This window comes from Empidonax traillii, unplaced genomic scaffold (assembly GCF_003031625.1).
Source record: "Empidonax traillii isolate 1590-97213 ecotype Southwest subspecies unplaced genomic scaffold, ASM303162v1 scaffold270:size1067046, whole genome shotgun sequence".
Taxonomy (NCBI): Eukaryota; Metazoa; Chordata; class Aves; order Passeriformes; family Tyrannidae; genus Empidonax; species Empidonax traillii.
In genome coordinates, this window is record NW_020955463.1 from 770,910 (window position 1) to 787,150 (window position 16,241).

The 16,241-nt window shown below is 35.3% G+C and overlaps 1 protein-coding gene across 7 annotated transcripts in view; it reads left to right on the forward strand.

Moving 5' to 3' along the window:
- Positions 1-16,241, forward strand: part of ARMC4 (armadillo repeat containing 4) — an 84,765-nt gene that overhangs the window by 11,551 nt on the left and 56,973 nt on the right. For all 7 annotated transcript variants that reach the window (XM_027889704.1, XM_027889708.1, XM_027889709.1 and 4 more), the window contains 3 exons: positions 883-1,081; positions 2,446-2,572; positions 2,783-2,924. In XM_027889704.1, coding sequence (XP_027745505.1) covers positions 883-1,081; positions 2,446-2,572; positions 2,783-2,924 — 468 coding nt within the window. The remainder of the gene's footprint in view (positions 1-882; positions 1,082-2,445; positions 2,573-2,782; positions 2,925-16,241) is intronic.

The window sequence follows — 16,241 nt, forward strand, 5'->3', positions numbered from 1 at the left end:
AACAGCCGATTCACATCAGGGACTGGTGAAAAACAGACCACACTGTGACAGCCTCCTAAAAACTGCCCTGAATCAGATACTTAAAGGAATGTCTTCACCTATCTGGTAGTGACAGCTGCAATAATAATATAATAAGTAATGATCGTATGCTGTCTTTCCTGTAAAAATTGAATATGTTCCAATGGAGAATAGGAGTTGACAAGAGTCCTTTCTGTTCTGCATGTTTTTGATCAGCCATGGTACTAGACACAGACAGCTGAAGGATTGGTAGGTGCCACTCAACTCCATTCTTGTATGTGTCTTGTTCAACAATGTTTTGTCCTGAGAGACAGAACGTGAAAAAAATGAAAAGGAATGTGTTTATATTAATTCTAAACTATATCAAATTAAATTACTTGGAACTGAAGTCTAGCAGTTTATGATAGGCTATTTTCTTCATTACTTTTTTTGTGGGAATTTTTTGTAAGTCCTATATAGAGGGAAGTAGTTTTTATGTGAATGATACACTGGAAACAGAGTGACTTGACTTTGCAGTACTAGATCTTAAAACTCATTTGAAATTAGGTTCTATAAAAGTGCTTGTGTCACAAATTATTTGACATATTAGAAACTGAACAACACCTAAATTTCAGCTATGTTCGGAAAGTTCCAAATCTAGCTACTTCATTTGTTTAAAAAACTTTAATTTGCACGTGGTAACTGCTGCTTTCCGGATTTTTTTTTTTTTAAGACAATACAACTTTGTGTTTAGAATCTAATTCTACATATAAATCATACAATTTTTAAGCACAGAATCCTGGAATTGTGCTTATAACTGCTTATAGCTTCATATTCATTATTCATATAGCAATATAACTGGCAAACCATGTCTCCTTTTATTAGGAATATAGTTTTTTTAAAGAACCAGCACATGAGAAGAATTACCAGTACGTGGAAGGTGCTGATGCTGAGATTTCTGGCCAGTCCCAGAATGTTTATGATTCTACAGAAAAGAAAGTGAAAAGTTCTGCAAGGAAAAGATCCATTGGCAAGAAGTTACAACCAACTATGCAGTGGAAAAATACGGGGCCTTCTGCTTCCCCAAGATAAGTAGTTATCTTCAGAATTGAATTTGTCTATAGATCTCTCTAAACTGTGCTAATGGACTGCATGGTGCAGTCTGCATTATTGTCTTAAGAGCAATGAAACAAAACTTGTTACACGTTAATTTTTAAGAAGAGAGTTCTCAGGTTTTTTTCTCTCATGCAACAACTTTGATGTTATGTCATTTCGACAGCAAGGCAGGGAAATGTCTTGCAATTGTATGCAGTACTGGTATATCATAATATTTTTGATGTTAAATGCCTTTTAAAGCAAGACAGTAGAAAAATCTAATCTAAACGACACTTTCATGATGGAAAATGGGAATGGCTCTTACTTCTTACTACCAATATTTAATGATTTCATATTATATGAGCCAGTTTTCTAGCTCTGCTTAGCCACAACATTCACTAATGAGATTATCTCAGATCTTGAGATAATACCCAAAATAGAGTATACATATGTTGGATATTGTTGGATTTTTCTTCTGAAATCAGAATTCTGTTTTGATTTAATGCTTCCTGATTTCATGTTAATGGAGGAAGGAGAATATCTGAAGAAAAACCTTTGATTGCCATCCTACAAAAACCAGTCAGTATCTTCTCAAGTCTTCACATTGACATTGCAAGAAACATTTTAAGTGATTTAGGATTTGACCTACAGTCATCAATTTAAAAAAATGGTTTCCCAGGGCAAGAGCTAACCTTTTTCCCCAGTCATTGTTCAAGTCTACATGTAGTGAAATTGGCTGTAATCATGAGTAATATTCTCTTTTATTGTTGTGACCGTGATAAGTTGACCAGCCCAGGCTTGAAAAGACATTTTGCTTTCATAACATTGTAAGTTAGGGACAAAAAAGCACCAGCTGTTGTACTCAACTAAGCCTAGGAATCTTATGGAATATAAGGAAAGCAAGATGTATTCAGCATGATCAAAGCTATGGAACATGTCAGTGTGTGGAAGAACTAGGCAGACTAGAACTCTTTTGCCTGGAAAAAAGATGACTAGAGGAGAAGAAGAAAGATACAGAAAATCATGACCAGAGATGATAAACAGGGAACATTTAGTCACTGTCTGTTCTAGGACAAGAATAAAGGGCATCAAATGAAAATGAGCCAGTGAGATCAGTTCAGAACAGAGAGAGAGACGTCTTCATACACCACATAGCTAAGCACTCAAAGTCTTTGCCAGAGGATAGTAAATTCATTTGTTTATATGAGTACAAAAAGCAACCAGCCACATTCATTGAAGAAGAATCCATCCAAAACTGTTAATGCATAGACAATCAGTTCTGTGAGTCACAATCTGCTGAAGAATGTTCTGGAAAAAATTATTTCTGTTGTGTTTTTTTTTTTTTTTTTTTTAATAGACCCAAATCTAGTGACAAAGCTTCAAAAAAAGATACTGAAGAAGGGAGAAGTAGTACTGTATCTCCGAAACCGAAATCCAGTGCCAGTTCTAAATCTCTTAAAATTCGTCGAGCTCCAGGAAGGTATGGGTTACTTACTTTTCTTCCTTCTTTTTAAAAAATTTTTATTTCCCCTATCTACAGTAAATATCACCATACTTACTCTTTGATAATGTCAGTTGTATATTTTTCTAATTCTTTTATTAGGCACTGTGGTAATACCTGTTTGAAATGTGCTTGTCCGTATTAGCTTCTAGCTGTTTAAAGTTGGTGTTCCTGTTTATTCATTTTTAGTAAAACATCAAGCAGTTTAGAAGATGTTAGTGACAGTTCCTCGGAGGGTGAGGAGGATGAACATCCTATACGTCGTCAGGAAGGAGTCACTGACTTATCACCTGAGTACTGGGGAATTCAGAAACTTGCAAAATATGTAAAGGTAATTAAAAAGTGTTGATAAATTTTATAAAAAATAAAAAAGATTCGGTTGAGGAGTCAGCTCCTCATCCTTTCCATCTTCCATGTATTTTCGAATAGCCCTGCTATGCAGTATCTTCAAATCCTGGAACTATGGACTTTCCTATCATGCACTTTTTTTTTTCATCTGCTATTTTTGGCTTATATAGACATTTAGATTAAACCATCTGTTCAGTGTTATTTAAAACTTAAGATGGTATAATCTCTTTATTAATTATTTGGTTTCTGTTTTGCTTTTTGTATGACACGTTCCAAGATATTTCTTTATGTGGATAATAACTTTCAAGAGTTTTTATTAAAACTGAATAGTTGCCTAAAGTCTTTCATCAGCTATGATTAATGCATGACTGAAGTAATTCTAACATGGTCTTGTGTCTGGATAGACGCTTTAGTGGACAAGAAAATGTATGATAAACAGGCATCCTCTAAAACAAACGAAAAAGAAAGGTTTTTACACAGACTTGTTGAAAATCTTTTGGAACCTGTAAATATACACAGTTAAAATTCTGAATATGTCTGAAACACATCAAAACCCCAACAACCCTCTACTATTCTGGAAAACTCTAATTATGTTTTTCCCTCAGGAGAAATTCCTTTACAAGTTTGCACTGGAATTTATGTTCTGTGAAGTTACTAATAAAAGCGCTGGCTTGTTTATTTTTTTGAGTACAGAGCACACACATCCAACTGATAAAATGATGGTACTGGCATTTGGTAAAGCAAAAAAAGTGCAAGTCCTATGAGGAGCAGCTGAGGGAGCTGAGGGTGTTTAGCCTGGAGAAAAGGAGGCTCAGGGGAGATCTCATCACTCTCTGCAAGCTCCCTGAAAGGAGGTTGTAGCCAGGTGGGGATCAGTCACTTCTCCCAGGCAACTGGAAACAGGATGACAGGACATAGCCTCAAGCTGCGCCAGGGGAGGTTTAGACCGGACATCAGGAAGAATTCTTTCACTAAAAGAGTTGTCAAGTGATTGAATGGGCTGCCCAGGGAAGTGGTGAAGTCACCATCTATAGAAGTATTCAGGAAATAATGGATGTGGCAATTCATGCTATGGTTTAGTTGACATGATGGTATTCAATCAAAGGTTGGACTCGATGATCTTGGAGATCTTTTCCAATCTTAATGATTCTATGAGTCTACAATTAAATGTTTGTGAGGCGTAAGCAAAGCTTTGTCTCGTCTCAGTCCTTTGACCATTGTGGAAGAGTAACTCGATCTTAAACTGTATTCAGAGTAGGCACTGCTTGCTCTCAGTTCATGTAGGTGGAGCCTTGCTAGTGGTTGTAGCCAAAGAGACACAAACAAACATGTATAACACGAGTCTGTCTACCATTATCTTTTCTAGGTTGAACCTCTATATTTTTGTCATTTTGGCAGTGGTAAAATAACACTTTGCAAATGTAATCTGGTGTAACACTGAGCATGTAACTTGCTCAGCTATTCCTCATGTTGAACACACAATGTATACATTTTGCATGAATCTTCCTATTTGCATGGAATTACAGTTCAAGATGCTGTTTTCAAATCTTTCAGTTTGCTAATAACTTGCTTTGGTCTGTGTTATGAAGCATCTCTTTGTACTTTTCTGAGAGCTCAGAGAAACAACCATGCTGCTTTTTAGTAAAGACACAAGGTCCTCCTAGAGAGGATGTTTGAAATTAATTACTCTTGATGAATTCACAGTAGTCTTTTCATTGGCCCATTTGCGTACCACCCTCTTTACTGACAAGTCTCTTGTCTCCTGGTTACATAATTCTCAAACTCCCTTTCCTCTCTAGATTCTTCACATAGTCGTGTTTAGATTTTAGTATTGGACTTTATTCAGTATTGAAATTCGTATCTACATTTGCATGAAACCATTCTGAATAAAGACTGATAATGGCAAATAGGAAAATATATTTTTCAAGTACCTCTCTTTCAGAAATTGGTATATTTTGTTCCAGCTGTCAACAAGCAAAACTACCTAATGGTTTGGAACTTGAAGAAGAAAGAGGAGCATTTCTGATCAAATTGCGAGTACCTGTTAAGAAGTTTATAATACAAAATTCCATAATATGAAAAGGTTTTGTCCTGAAAATTCAGATGTATACTTGCTCATGTATTCATGCACATTGAGTCGTCAGATAGTTCTTTAAATTAGGTACAAATTAAACAAACTATTTGAAGATGTACTTAAAATAGTTTTGTGTTGATTCTTAACTACGTAAAGCAAGAACTCCCTGGGGTCAGATAAAGCTGAAAAGAGATGCCTCAGTGCCATACCACAGACAGTGGTTGAAATGTTTTATTGATGGAGTGCTACTTCAGCTTGCACATGGAATTCGTTTTAATTCAAGTATAAATACTGCACTTCTGGCCAGACTTAGGAGATTTTTTGGCATTCTTGTTGTTCATGTAGGCAAGTGTTCATGACAGATGCAACATAAGAGAAAATAAATTTATGACTGTGTTATTTAAGTATCTACAAGCCTATTTATATAGAAGCACAGGGCTTGTGTGTCTTCAAAGGTTGGATGCATTGTTTGCACATCCGAACAAATGAATAAAATGCCTTAAACAATAGGTGTTTGAGATACCAAGAAGATATAATAATTTGTAGGTGCAACCATTTTTTAATATCTGCTAAAGTAAATGTGAATCATAATTCAGCAAGACTCTATAAAGATGAATTTACAGAGAAAAAAACTTCCATAAAACCTGAAAGATATGTAGTTTTTATACCAATGTTAGAATCTCATTAAATGTTAAAAAGGCAATTGCTTTTTGTATAAACCAAACTTGCTGGATTCTGTGAGTTGTGCCTGTAGCCTCTGTACTTGTATACCTCTTCATGGAGAGAAAATTCCAGCACAGGGGAAATTCCCTTCTGACTTTTTGCCCTTCTCCACTCCCCTTCCTTTCTGGGAAAGAGTATCCATGTTGGAATTGTTCCGCTGGGAAGCAGCTGCTTCTGTGGTCTGGCTCCTTGTCCTACCTTCAAGCTTCCCAGGGCTGTGAAACAGAAGAAGGAACATGTGTGTTCTCTCCATGTCTCCCCATCGATTTAACAGTGAGCAGCGAAGAGAGATCAGCAAGCTTGGTTATGACCTTGTGTTTAGGTATCTTTTAGGACCAGAGTAGATGAAACTGGAATGAAGTGCTTTGTTGATGTTTGTAACAGTGAGATTCACCCAGAAAAGCCTATTTTATATTTGACATTACTTATTAAATTTGTGCTTCTGAAGTATTGGATTTCTAGAGGAAATTTTAAGACATTTTAAGAAAAATCTTAAGAATAGGATGAAGGAATAATCTTATTCAATTATCGTTTTACTAGAAACAGGGAACGTCAGGTAGAAATGCAGAATTTGTATGGCTCACTAAAAAAAAAAAAAATTGAGAAAGAAAAAGGATGAGAGCAGGGTTTTGTGCTGCCCACAGATGAGCACTGGCTGTTGCCAGTTTTTGAGATAAAACTGAGATGCTGAGAGGTGAATTGGGGCTGGTGACTGCCAGTAATAACTCCAGTCTCTAGAAGTAATCCCTTAAACCCTTGTACTGCTTGATCTTGGTTCCCTGTAAGGGCATGATTTATGTGTACACCTTTGCCAGGGTTAGCTCTGGATAGAGTTCTGCAGGACCATGGAAGTTACAGAATTCATCCTTCAGTTTCTTACGTGGAAAGTCGTTCTACTTTTGGCTGTATTTCAGGCGTATGCTGGTGAAAGCAGTCAAATCTCACACTTCACATAAAAATCCATTAATTTCATATCTGTCTGTAATTACTCCAGTGCAAAAGACCTCATTCCCAGAACAGCATTGTATTTCTTTTCCACTTTGGAATCAGAGGTGGACAAATCTGATGTCTGTCCCCAGCTGTTTGCATCCTGTGCCAGGTCCAGGAGCTGGGGAAAGGCAATAGCGCATCACAGGAGCCACGGAGGATGTGCCCTGACTGTGACATTGAGTATCAGCTCTCACGTGCCCATGTGCCCTGGTGCTGCATAGAAGTGGATGGCTTGGAAGGAAGGATATCGTGTCACATGACTCAATGAAATCTCATTTTCTGGTCAAGGAAAAGGCACAAAACCTGCAGGATACACCGGGTGTATTCAGGGCTGCTCCACAGCTGAATTTTGGCAGGACCTTTGGAAGGCTGCTGTGTTCAAGCAACATTCTTGTAGCTGGCAGGAGGCCCCTCTGTAGTGGGGTTACATAAAGATGTCGGACAGACCAGAGGGGCAGAAACGTACAGGAATATTCCTTCTGGCCTTTGCCTCTTTCCTTTTCTTTCTCTCCATTCTTTCTTTCTTCTCTTGTTTTTCTCTCATTTTCTTTTCACTGCAGTGCAGTGATTGTTGGCTGGACAAGACCTACTGCCCATAACTTCTGCTTCCCTTTTACAGTACAGGCAGACCTGAGCCAGGAGGATGTAGTGTGGCCTCTGCACCACAGGCACAGTTTATTTTCTCTTCTCAGAAAACTCAAATTTATCAGTTAGCAACATGCAGCTGTGTATTGGTTTGCAGGAAGTAGTGGGTCCTGCATTCTTGGGGAAGAAAGATGCAGGTTAGAAGTGCAGAAGATCAAACAGACAGTGAAATGACACAGGGAGACTCTACCAGGAGCTAAGGTAGAGGATCTCAAGTCAGAGGTTCATGTAGATATATACTGAAGTACCAAACATTTGTTTATTTTGCACATTGTAGTACTGCTCAAAATTTTTTTGATAGTCATAGATAAGAATCTCTGGAGTTTGTGGATGTTCTTCCTGAACAGCAAACTGCACAGAGAACTGCGAGTACAAAGTCTGTAGTCTTGAAATCTGGCTCTATATGTGTGATAGATGCAAATGTCAGAATCTAATAGCAGGGGTCAAAGTACCTCATCTGTGTAGAACATATATTGCACATCATGCTGTTTTTTCCACTATCTGTGGATAAGAAGTAGCATGTTTTTCTTTATAATATCATATTAGCCAGACTTGCATGAGATTATGTTATAGCTGTTAAATACAAAATAAGCACATATATGTGTGTGTAAAATATTTTTGTGTGTAAAATATTTTTGTATATAAAATACTTTTGACACTGTGTAATGCCTTTTTTTTCCAGGACTGACCAACTTTGCAGGGAGTTTACTTGATCTTTTTAGCAGGGTGTCTAACAATAAATCTTTCCCCTTCCATGATGGAAGTATATGGTGGAGTAACTTGAAGGTTACTCAAATGAAAATAAATTTTCCTGTAGTTTGGCTAAGTGGTAGACTGTTATTTTTCAGAAAATACCAAATGTATCTGACATAATCATATGCCACCTGCTAGTGTTTCTAGGCACATGTTAGGCTAACCTGTCAGCCTTGGCAAACCTGTCAGCCTTCATATCGCTCTCTTCTCTACTGTTCATGAACATCTCTTGCTCTCATCTTCCAGTGTTAGCCAAGATTTTATTTTAAAATTCAGTGAAGAATGTGATTACTGAAAAAAAAAGGAAATAAAAATATAGGAAAACTGCATATTATAGTTAAGATATGTATTTTCTAACAACCTAGATTGTGCTGATCAGGAAAAAGAAATACTTTTATGATAAATTTACTAGGTAGGAAATACTGGCAAATGGTGAACTCTCAAATTATTATTATAATTGGCAACTCTGAAGCACTTGAATAGCTCTCTTCTCAAAATACTGTACAAACAATCATTCCTTGTCACAAGAGACATATAAAATTCATGGCAGCCAATTGAATTTTGACCATTAACACCAACTCTGATGAATTTCTGTGTAGTGGGGTTTTAATTAATGTTGAGAGGGTCACACATTCCTAAGAGTTTCATAGCTGATGAGATGAAAGACAATTTAAAAATAAAGGGGAAAAAAAAGCAAGCAAAAAGTGGAATTCAATAAAAGATGAGAAAGAAGATAGTATGTCAAACATAAAGGACTGAGGAAAAGAATGTAAAATAACTGATGTTTGATTCTCCTCTTTCTGCAAGATTGTATTCTATTGTGAAAGCAGGTGATTAAATTAATGAACTATGGTTTTGACACTGTAACTATAGTACCTGTAAAATAATAGTAAATTGCCAGAGCTGTCTGAATCCAACTTCAGGCTTTATATTCATGGAGTAGATAATCAAATCATTATCTTTCCTAAAGAATTAGAACAGAATTGTGTCTGAAAGCTACAAAGAATTATAAGTAGAGAGAACAATATTCTTCATTGTTTTTAGGTGTTCCACATTGACTAGACTCACTCACAGCTCACTCTACACAGTTATTTCAGAGGCAAACCTGTGCTGCAGCCATGTCTTCATCTATATTTGTTTTTCTATTCTCTCACTAAGCCCTGTTTTTAAGTTTATTTCTCCAGAGGACACCTGTCTCTTAGTTTTTCATAAACTATTGCTATTATTTTGATTGTCTTGAAAAATCGTTTTTTTTGCTAGTTTCAAATGTTTTTGCTGTTTCAACAGTGTGTGAGCTCTCCAGTAGTCTATAGAGGCACAGGTCCTTCCTAGTTTAACCTCATTAAATTTTCTCCTCAGATCCACTTCCACTGGTTTCCCAAATTAGTTGGATACATAAAATTAAAATATCTGTAATAAGATTAAGGTTTTTATCCTCTTTGTGAGCCAAGTACTAGGCAAAATCAAAATTGCTTAGGCAGGTCTGATGCTGTCACAGAAGGTCGACGGTACATCTGTATTATGGACAGCATATGTCTCATCTCAAAGTCTCCAGTTAAGGTTTACAGTGTGAAAATCAGTGTTAAAATACTGTTAACAACAGTGCTGTTCATGTAGGATTTTTTTTTAAATTTAATCCTAGAGTCTTTTCTCATTCAATTCTATTTCCTTCTAATTTTAGCATGTTCTTTTAAAAAACATATATGCTTTATTTTCCTCAGATGAAATGTCTTTACAAAATTGTCCAGATGCAACTGGGGAAAAAATACACTCCTAAACTGAAACTTTCACAAAGAAGTAGAAGATAAACTTGCACTGTTAAGATATATATTACCTTGGCCAGGTTTTCTGTGGTTTTGGGGTCACCACTTCACTTCCTTCCAAGTTTGAGGTTTGAGAAGTTACTAGGAAATATACTCTATTATTCCTAGTCCAGTGAAGTGAAAGATCATATGTTTGCACATGAACTGTTAGGCTCTTGCCTTCTCTATAGTAGAATCCAGTTACTATGAATCAGAAAAGGAAAGCTAATGGAATGAATCCATGTCTTGGAAGAGTTTTCAAGGGAGAATCAATGGTTGCCTAACAAAACCTTCTGGTTCGTGCAGAAAATAATAGACTTATTCTTTTGTTTGGAAACTCTTTTCAATTTCATAAAATACAACAATTTATACTCACTGTATCTGGGTCATGACATATATGTCACTTCTGCCACTGTGTAGGGTCAGGGTCAAGGTATTAATCTGCAATTAAAACTGCAGCTTCTGTGCATTGTTGTAGTTCAGTGTGAATGTTTTGGATTTTGAGACTTTATGATGCCTGTGATTTTCCACTGGCTTTACTTATATTAATCTGTATGGTTTACATACTGCCAGGCTGTAGCTAAAGAACACCAGAAGGTTCAGGAAGTGGGTCAGGGAATTATTCCATAACTCAGTTATACTTGTCCATAACTCATGTCTTAACAAGTTGCAGCTTGTATGTTTTATAAACTAAAAGGAAAAATTGGAACTAATATATAAACCATAACAAAACTCAGAGTGTTTAGAGATTCACTAGCATAGAAAAACTGTCTTGCTGAAGCATATTATACATGTTGCACTGCAATACTCAGTCTTTCATTAAGCATTATCAAAATTTATTAAAATTTTGAATTATTTTTCCACCAAAAAATTACAAAAGGTCTGTGATTTGAGAGAGTCAAGTTCAGCAGAAAATAAAAAACTGACAAAGTATTAAACTAAGAGTTCTGTTTCATACTTTACTGTTTATTTTGGATTTCTTGTTTTATACAAATGACAATATTGTAATGATATTTTGGGATGGGATTCCATTTAAACAATATTTTTGTTCTAGAAGTTTTTTCATTCCATTAATGAATTTTAATTAAAAATTTTCTGGTATAACAATAAAGGTTTCTATAATTTGATGTACTTTCTTTTGGATATCACATTTTGATATTTTGTTTGTTAAGTATTTTCTAAAAATATGTTGAATTGGTATTTTTGTTCTTAGTTTTGTCAAGTATATTGTAATTTGCATTCTGATTATATATACTCGTAATCAAAACGAGGTATTATTATACAGAAGAATGACAAAACTGCCCTGAAACAGCAATTTTCTTTCTTGTTATTCAGTCACAGACATGTTATCGCAGACATGCACATTAATCTATCTATCCAGGAATTACCTACTACAGGAAATAAAATTAACTTTTACTCGGGAAAAATAAATTTCAGCCATAACAGAAAAAAATCCATTCTTGATATTGCCATGCAAAGTAAAACAATATTTCATTTTCTGGTTGCATCCAGTCATGTTCACTCTAAATCGTAATGCAAATTAAATAAATTAATTAAACCCCCCTTCAAATAGGTACCATATTTATAGAGATGTTTGTGAGCCAAAAACTGTATAATTGTCTTTTTATTTAATCTTGCATTCTCTCAAGAAACTGAAATGCAGTGTAACTTTATTGTAATGTTTATGAATTTCCATGCATGTATGTTTGTTTAACTACAAATTGAGCAACAAATTTAGAATAATCTTCTTTATAATGTTGTTAGTACCTTTATTACTTGTACTCCAGTAAGGCCTTTAGGTTTCGGTTGAAAGAGGGGAAGAGAGATACTGCGAAAAGGCGCCTGGGCAGTATCAGGAAGGAATTTTGTCAAAGGGCATTGGTATCCCGAGTCCAGGTATGAGTGGTGCCTTTCTCTTAAAACTGCCCTTTCCCTGGTGTCAGTTGTGACAATTCTGAAATCTGATACAGATCTCTTTTGTAGCAGGCAAAGTGGCCTAATTATGCCCCTTACAACGTCAAAGGGTTCAGGCAGGAGAAACAGGAGGGGTCAGAGTGCCATGCAGTGGGGCTGTACCAGGTTAGATATCCCCCAGCCTCCTGCACAGCTCCTGTGCAGACCCCCTTGCCCAAAGAGCTAATGCTTCTGTCTGCTGGCAGATCATCTGCAAAAAAACCTTTAATGGTGTTTACCTTTTCCAGAGATGACTCTAGAGGAAATTTTGTATCTTTTCTTTCCTGCTGAACTGAGATCATCATTTCAACACTTAAAGCTCTGTATTGACTGAGAAGGGTTTAATTAGGATGGGACACAGGCTATTGAAATCTTAAGCCTGTCTATTTTACTAGCTATTCTCTGTATCTAATCGTATTATCTATTATGGTTCAGTCCTCTTTGTAAAGAAAAGAAGGAAATATCAAAATCACTTAATTTTAGCAAAATTTCATTGGAGTAAAAGTTCACAAAAAATAAATAAGAGAAAATAGGACTAGAGCAGAATGTAGGAGGTCATTGACTCCATCTGCTTGCCTCCAAACCAGCATCAATTCTTTGTGTGTCTTCTGGACAATTATTTTTCTGTCTTTTCTTTCAAGCTCTGGACCTTTCATAACTGCTATAAGCAATATATTCAAAAATTCACATATCCTTACCATTATTTATTTATTTAGTTAGTTAGTTAGTTAGTTATTTACCTTGCATAGATCAGCCTTGATACCATTTAACCCTATTATTTCTTGTCTTACCTGCACTGGACCTGGTGAACAGATGATTGCCATTGTAGCTGTTCTTTAAACCACCTCCTTATTCTCTGCTTCTCCAGTTCCTTCCATTTTTCTGTGGAGATCATACTTTTGAGATAGTTTGATGTCCTCTGGTCTTTACCAACTTTCTCAATATCTTTTTTGAAGTGTGATACCTAGAATGAGCACAGTACTTAATCAGTACCAAACCAAAGAAGAATGTTTTCTTGTATCTTACAAATCTGGTTGTAAGTCTCTCTGTAAAGTTTGCTTTTTTGTTTGGTAACACTGTGATATTCGTAGTTATGTTATGTTCCATTTATAACAGATTTTTATCTACGGTTCTACAAGCTTGTCACGGCAGCATCCAATTCTCTCAGCACCAAAGAGCAAAATCCATTAAGCTCATCTAGTGTGAAAACATCTAAGTTATCTAAGTACTTATTGACTAGTTAATTATGTCCTTAGCATAGGCAGAGCATTCACTACACCATCACTGATATTAAGTAATAATTAGTAGAAAATAGTAGAGGTTAATGCATAAAAAAAGACCCCTTAATGCTTTTGGCTTTCTTAGTTTCATTTGTTGAAAGCTTGCATTGACTAACAGGTTTTTTTCCTCTTTGTTATTGCAGAACTATCAAACAAAATGATGGTTTGAACCTGTGTGTTCCTTGGTAACTGTATTTTGGCTTGTGTCTTTATTTGCTTCTGTTTTTTCCTTTATTTTCATTCTTATTCGATCTTGTGAGTAGTTCTGTAATTGTCATTTGTGAGCTCTGAGTATCATAACAGAGACATTACACGTACAGTACACAGAAGATGTTTTACTGATAGTGTAATGGTGATACTGGTTTACTTTTGCTTAATTTATGGATATATATGTTATACCAATATAGAGGAAAAGAGGTACATTTTTAACTAAGTCTGTGTTTAATTTCAAGCCTTAAAATTGATTGTTGATCTGCCAGTAGAGTCTGTTTGCATCCAACATATCAGATTTCAAACGGTATAACAACATGATGCAGATTTTATGTCAACTTAATGGAGAGGTAACTATTTCCATGCATGTTAAAATCTATGCTGTAACTACTGCAGTACTTGCTGTAGTGATAACTTCAAGAATTGTTGAAACCATCACTAATATTTCTTATTTTGTGGAACTGATGCTTCAGCACATATGAAAAATATTTTATTGTGGTTTCACATAAAAAACACTTCAAGTGGTGTGTTCATTTTTGAAGCCAAAAAAATAAAATGCATATATATATTTTATATACAGTTCTATTTTTTATTTAGTATAAGAAAAATAAAAGTTGTTTATTTTTTAAAAATCTGGTCTATATTAAAATCATATGCCAACGATTATACATATAAGATAAGGGAATTATGTATTATTATATGAAGTGGAGTTTCACCGTAGGAGAAGCAGTCCTCAAAAGAAGAGACATCACTATTCACGTTAGTGATATACTTCTGCATTTATGTAAAATAATAAAAAGATAAGTTTTCTCTTAAAATACCTACTGCCAAGTTTTTGTTATACAAAGCAAAGGAAATAACAAAGCCTAAGGTATGTGAAAAGACTACAGATTTCATAAAAGGAGAACCGGTTTTTTGGGCTGTGGAATATTCTATGTAGTCTTTTAGTCATATCAAATGGATTTAAAAAACAAATAATTTGTTTTGATTGTGTGGATAAACTCATTTCCCTATGAAAACATTTGAGAAATTGTTACAATATTTTATACCCTAGGACATATTTTCAAAGTAGATGAAAATATGTTATTAAAGCAAGACACATTTCATTCCTCTGAAGTCAAAATGATAACAATAATTAAAAAAAAGATAAGTGAATCATAGAATCATAGAATCATAGAATCATAGAATCATAGAATAGATTGGGTTGGAAAAGACCTCCAAGATCATCAAGTCCAACCCCTGATCCAACTCCAATTACTATATCATGGCACTAAGGGCCACGTCCAATCTCTTTTTAAAAACCTCCAGGGATGGTGAATCCACCACCTCTCTGGGTAGGCTGTTCCAATGCCTGATTACCCTCTCAGTAAAGAGATGTGAGTTACTGATCTGAAACTTCATGAAGTAGTTCTTACATTCTTTTTGGATGTATTTTCTCACTTGTGATTTTCAACTGCATTTATCCTAAGTCTTGGAAGAGAATGTTGAATTTAAATACTTTTTTTACTGTATTTGTCTCACTGTTTCTGTTTACTTTTAAGTAATATGCTGCAAAAGTTTTGGTTTTGCTAGATCTACTTGTTTCATATTAGCAAACATTGAGGTTTTCAACATTCTGTATTTCATTATGATGTGCACAACTAGAAGGGCTTGGCTAAAAATCCTTTACAGATTCAAAACTGTCATTTAGAAGAGATGGGCTTGGGCAGCACAGTTCAGATCTGGATGGGCTCCAAAGCTTCCCTAGACTTCAGAGGCATGCAGAGTGGATACTGTAGTTTGATTTAGTAGGTATTCCAAGTTGTAACTTCCGCAGTTGGCTCTGTTCATGTGCTCCAGCTTCTGTTGCAGCTACATGGTAGCTCAGCCCTCCTAATTTCCATTCAGCTTGGTTCATCCCTGATTTTATTAACAGTAAACCTATATTAGAGGTTCAAAAGAATCCATTGTCATATGGTTTAACTCTCTGTGTTGTGTTCTTTGATCTTTTCCTTGCTTTAAGTCTAGTAGCAGTGACTGAAATAGAGCTTATTGTTTAGAGTAACTTCCAATCTTGACTGAAAAATTTCCTCTGATGGAAAACTTGTCATCACTCTTAAATAATTTCTTCCAAAGGATAATTAACCACACAATGGAAAACTTGCACTCTACTCCTCATCTAAGTTTTAGTACCTTTAACTTCAAGTCATCAAATCTCCGTGCTAGACTGTAGAGCTCTCTGTGATCATGCTCCTATTCATCATAGATTTATTTAGTCACTCTGAATGATTCATACCTTAATTTACTTTAAAATAAACTAAATAGTTTTCCTCATATCTCTCTTAATGCAACTATTTTCCAGGCTTACAGTAATTTGAATTTTTCTTTTCTGAATCATCTCCAACTTTTCCCTTTCCTTCTAGAACAGTAAAAAGGAAAATTAGACACAGAATTTCAGTGGTAATTGCACAAGTGCCTAAAAAGAGATAATATGTATGTTTCTATCCAGTTCTTTCAATTATTTATCCCCAAATTAATCCCTTTAATCAAATATTACACTGTAATCTCAATCATATCCAACATCCCAAATCTTTTTTATATACTGTTTCCAAAACAGTCTTCAAATTATATTCTGTTTTCATTATTTTTATGACCCTCAGTTTAGACTTAAAAACCCCCTGTATTGGGCAGATCAAAAGACAACGTATCCCAATGACTGCACCAGGAGGGGAGACATTATGATCAGGATGGAAGTTTTATATGGTTATAGTTCATCTTTTGTATCCTGTTATCTTGACTTCTGATTTTCACAAATGTGGGAAACTTGACTGTATAACCTATAGTAGTGTGAAACAGTGTTCTTATTATAGTTTATTAAGGGAGAAGAAACC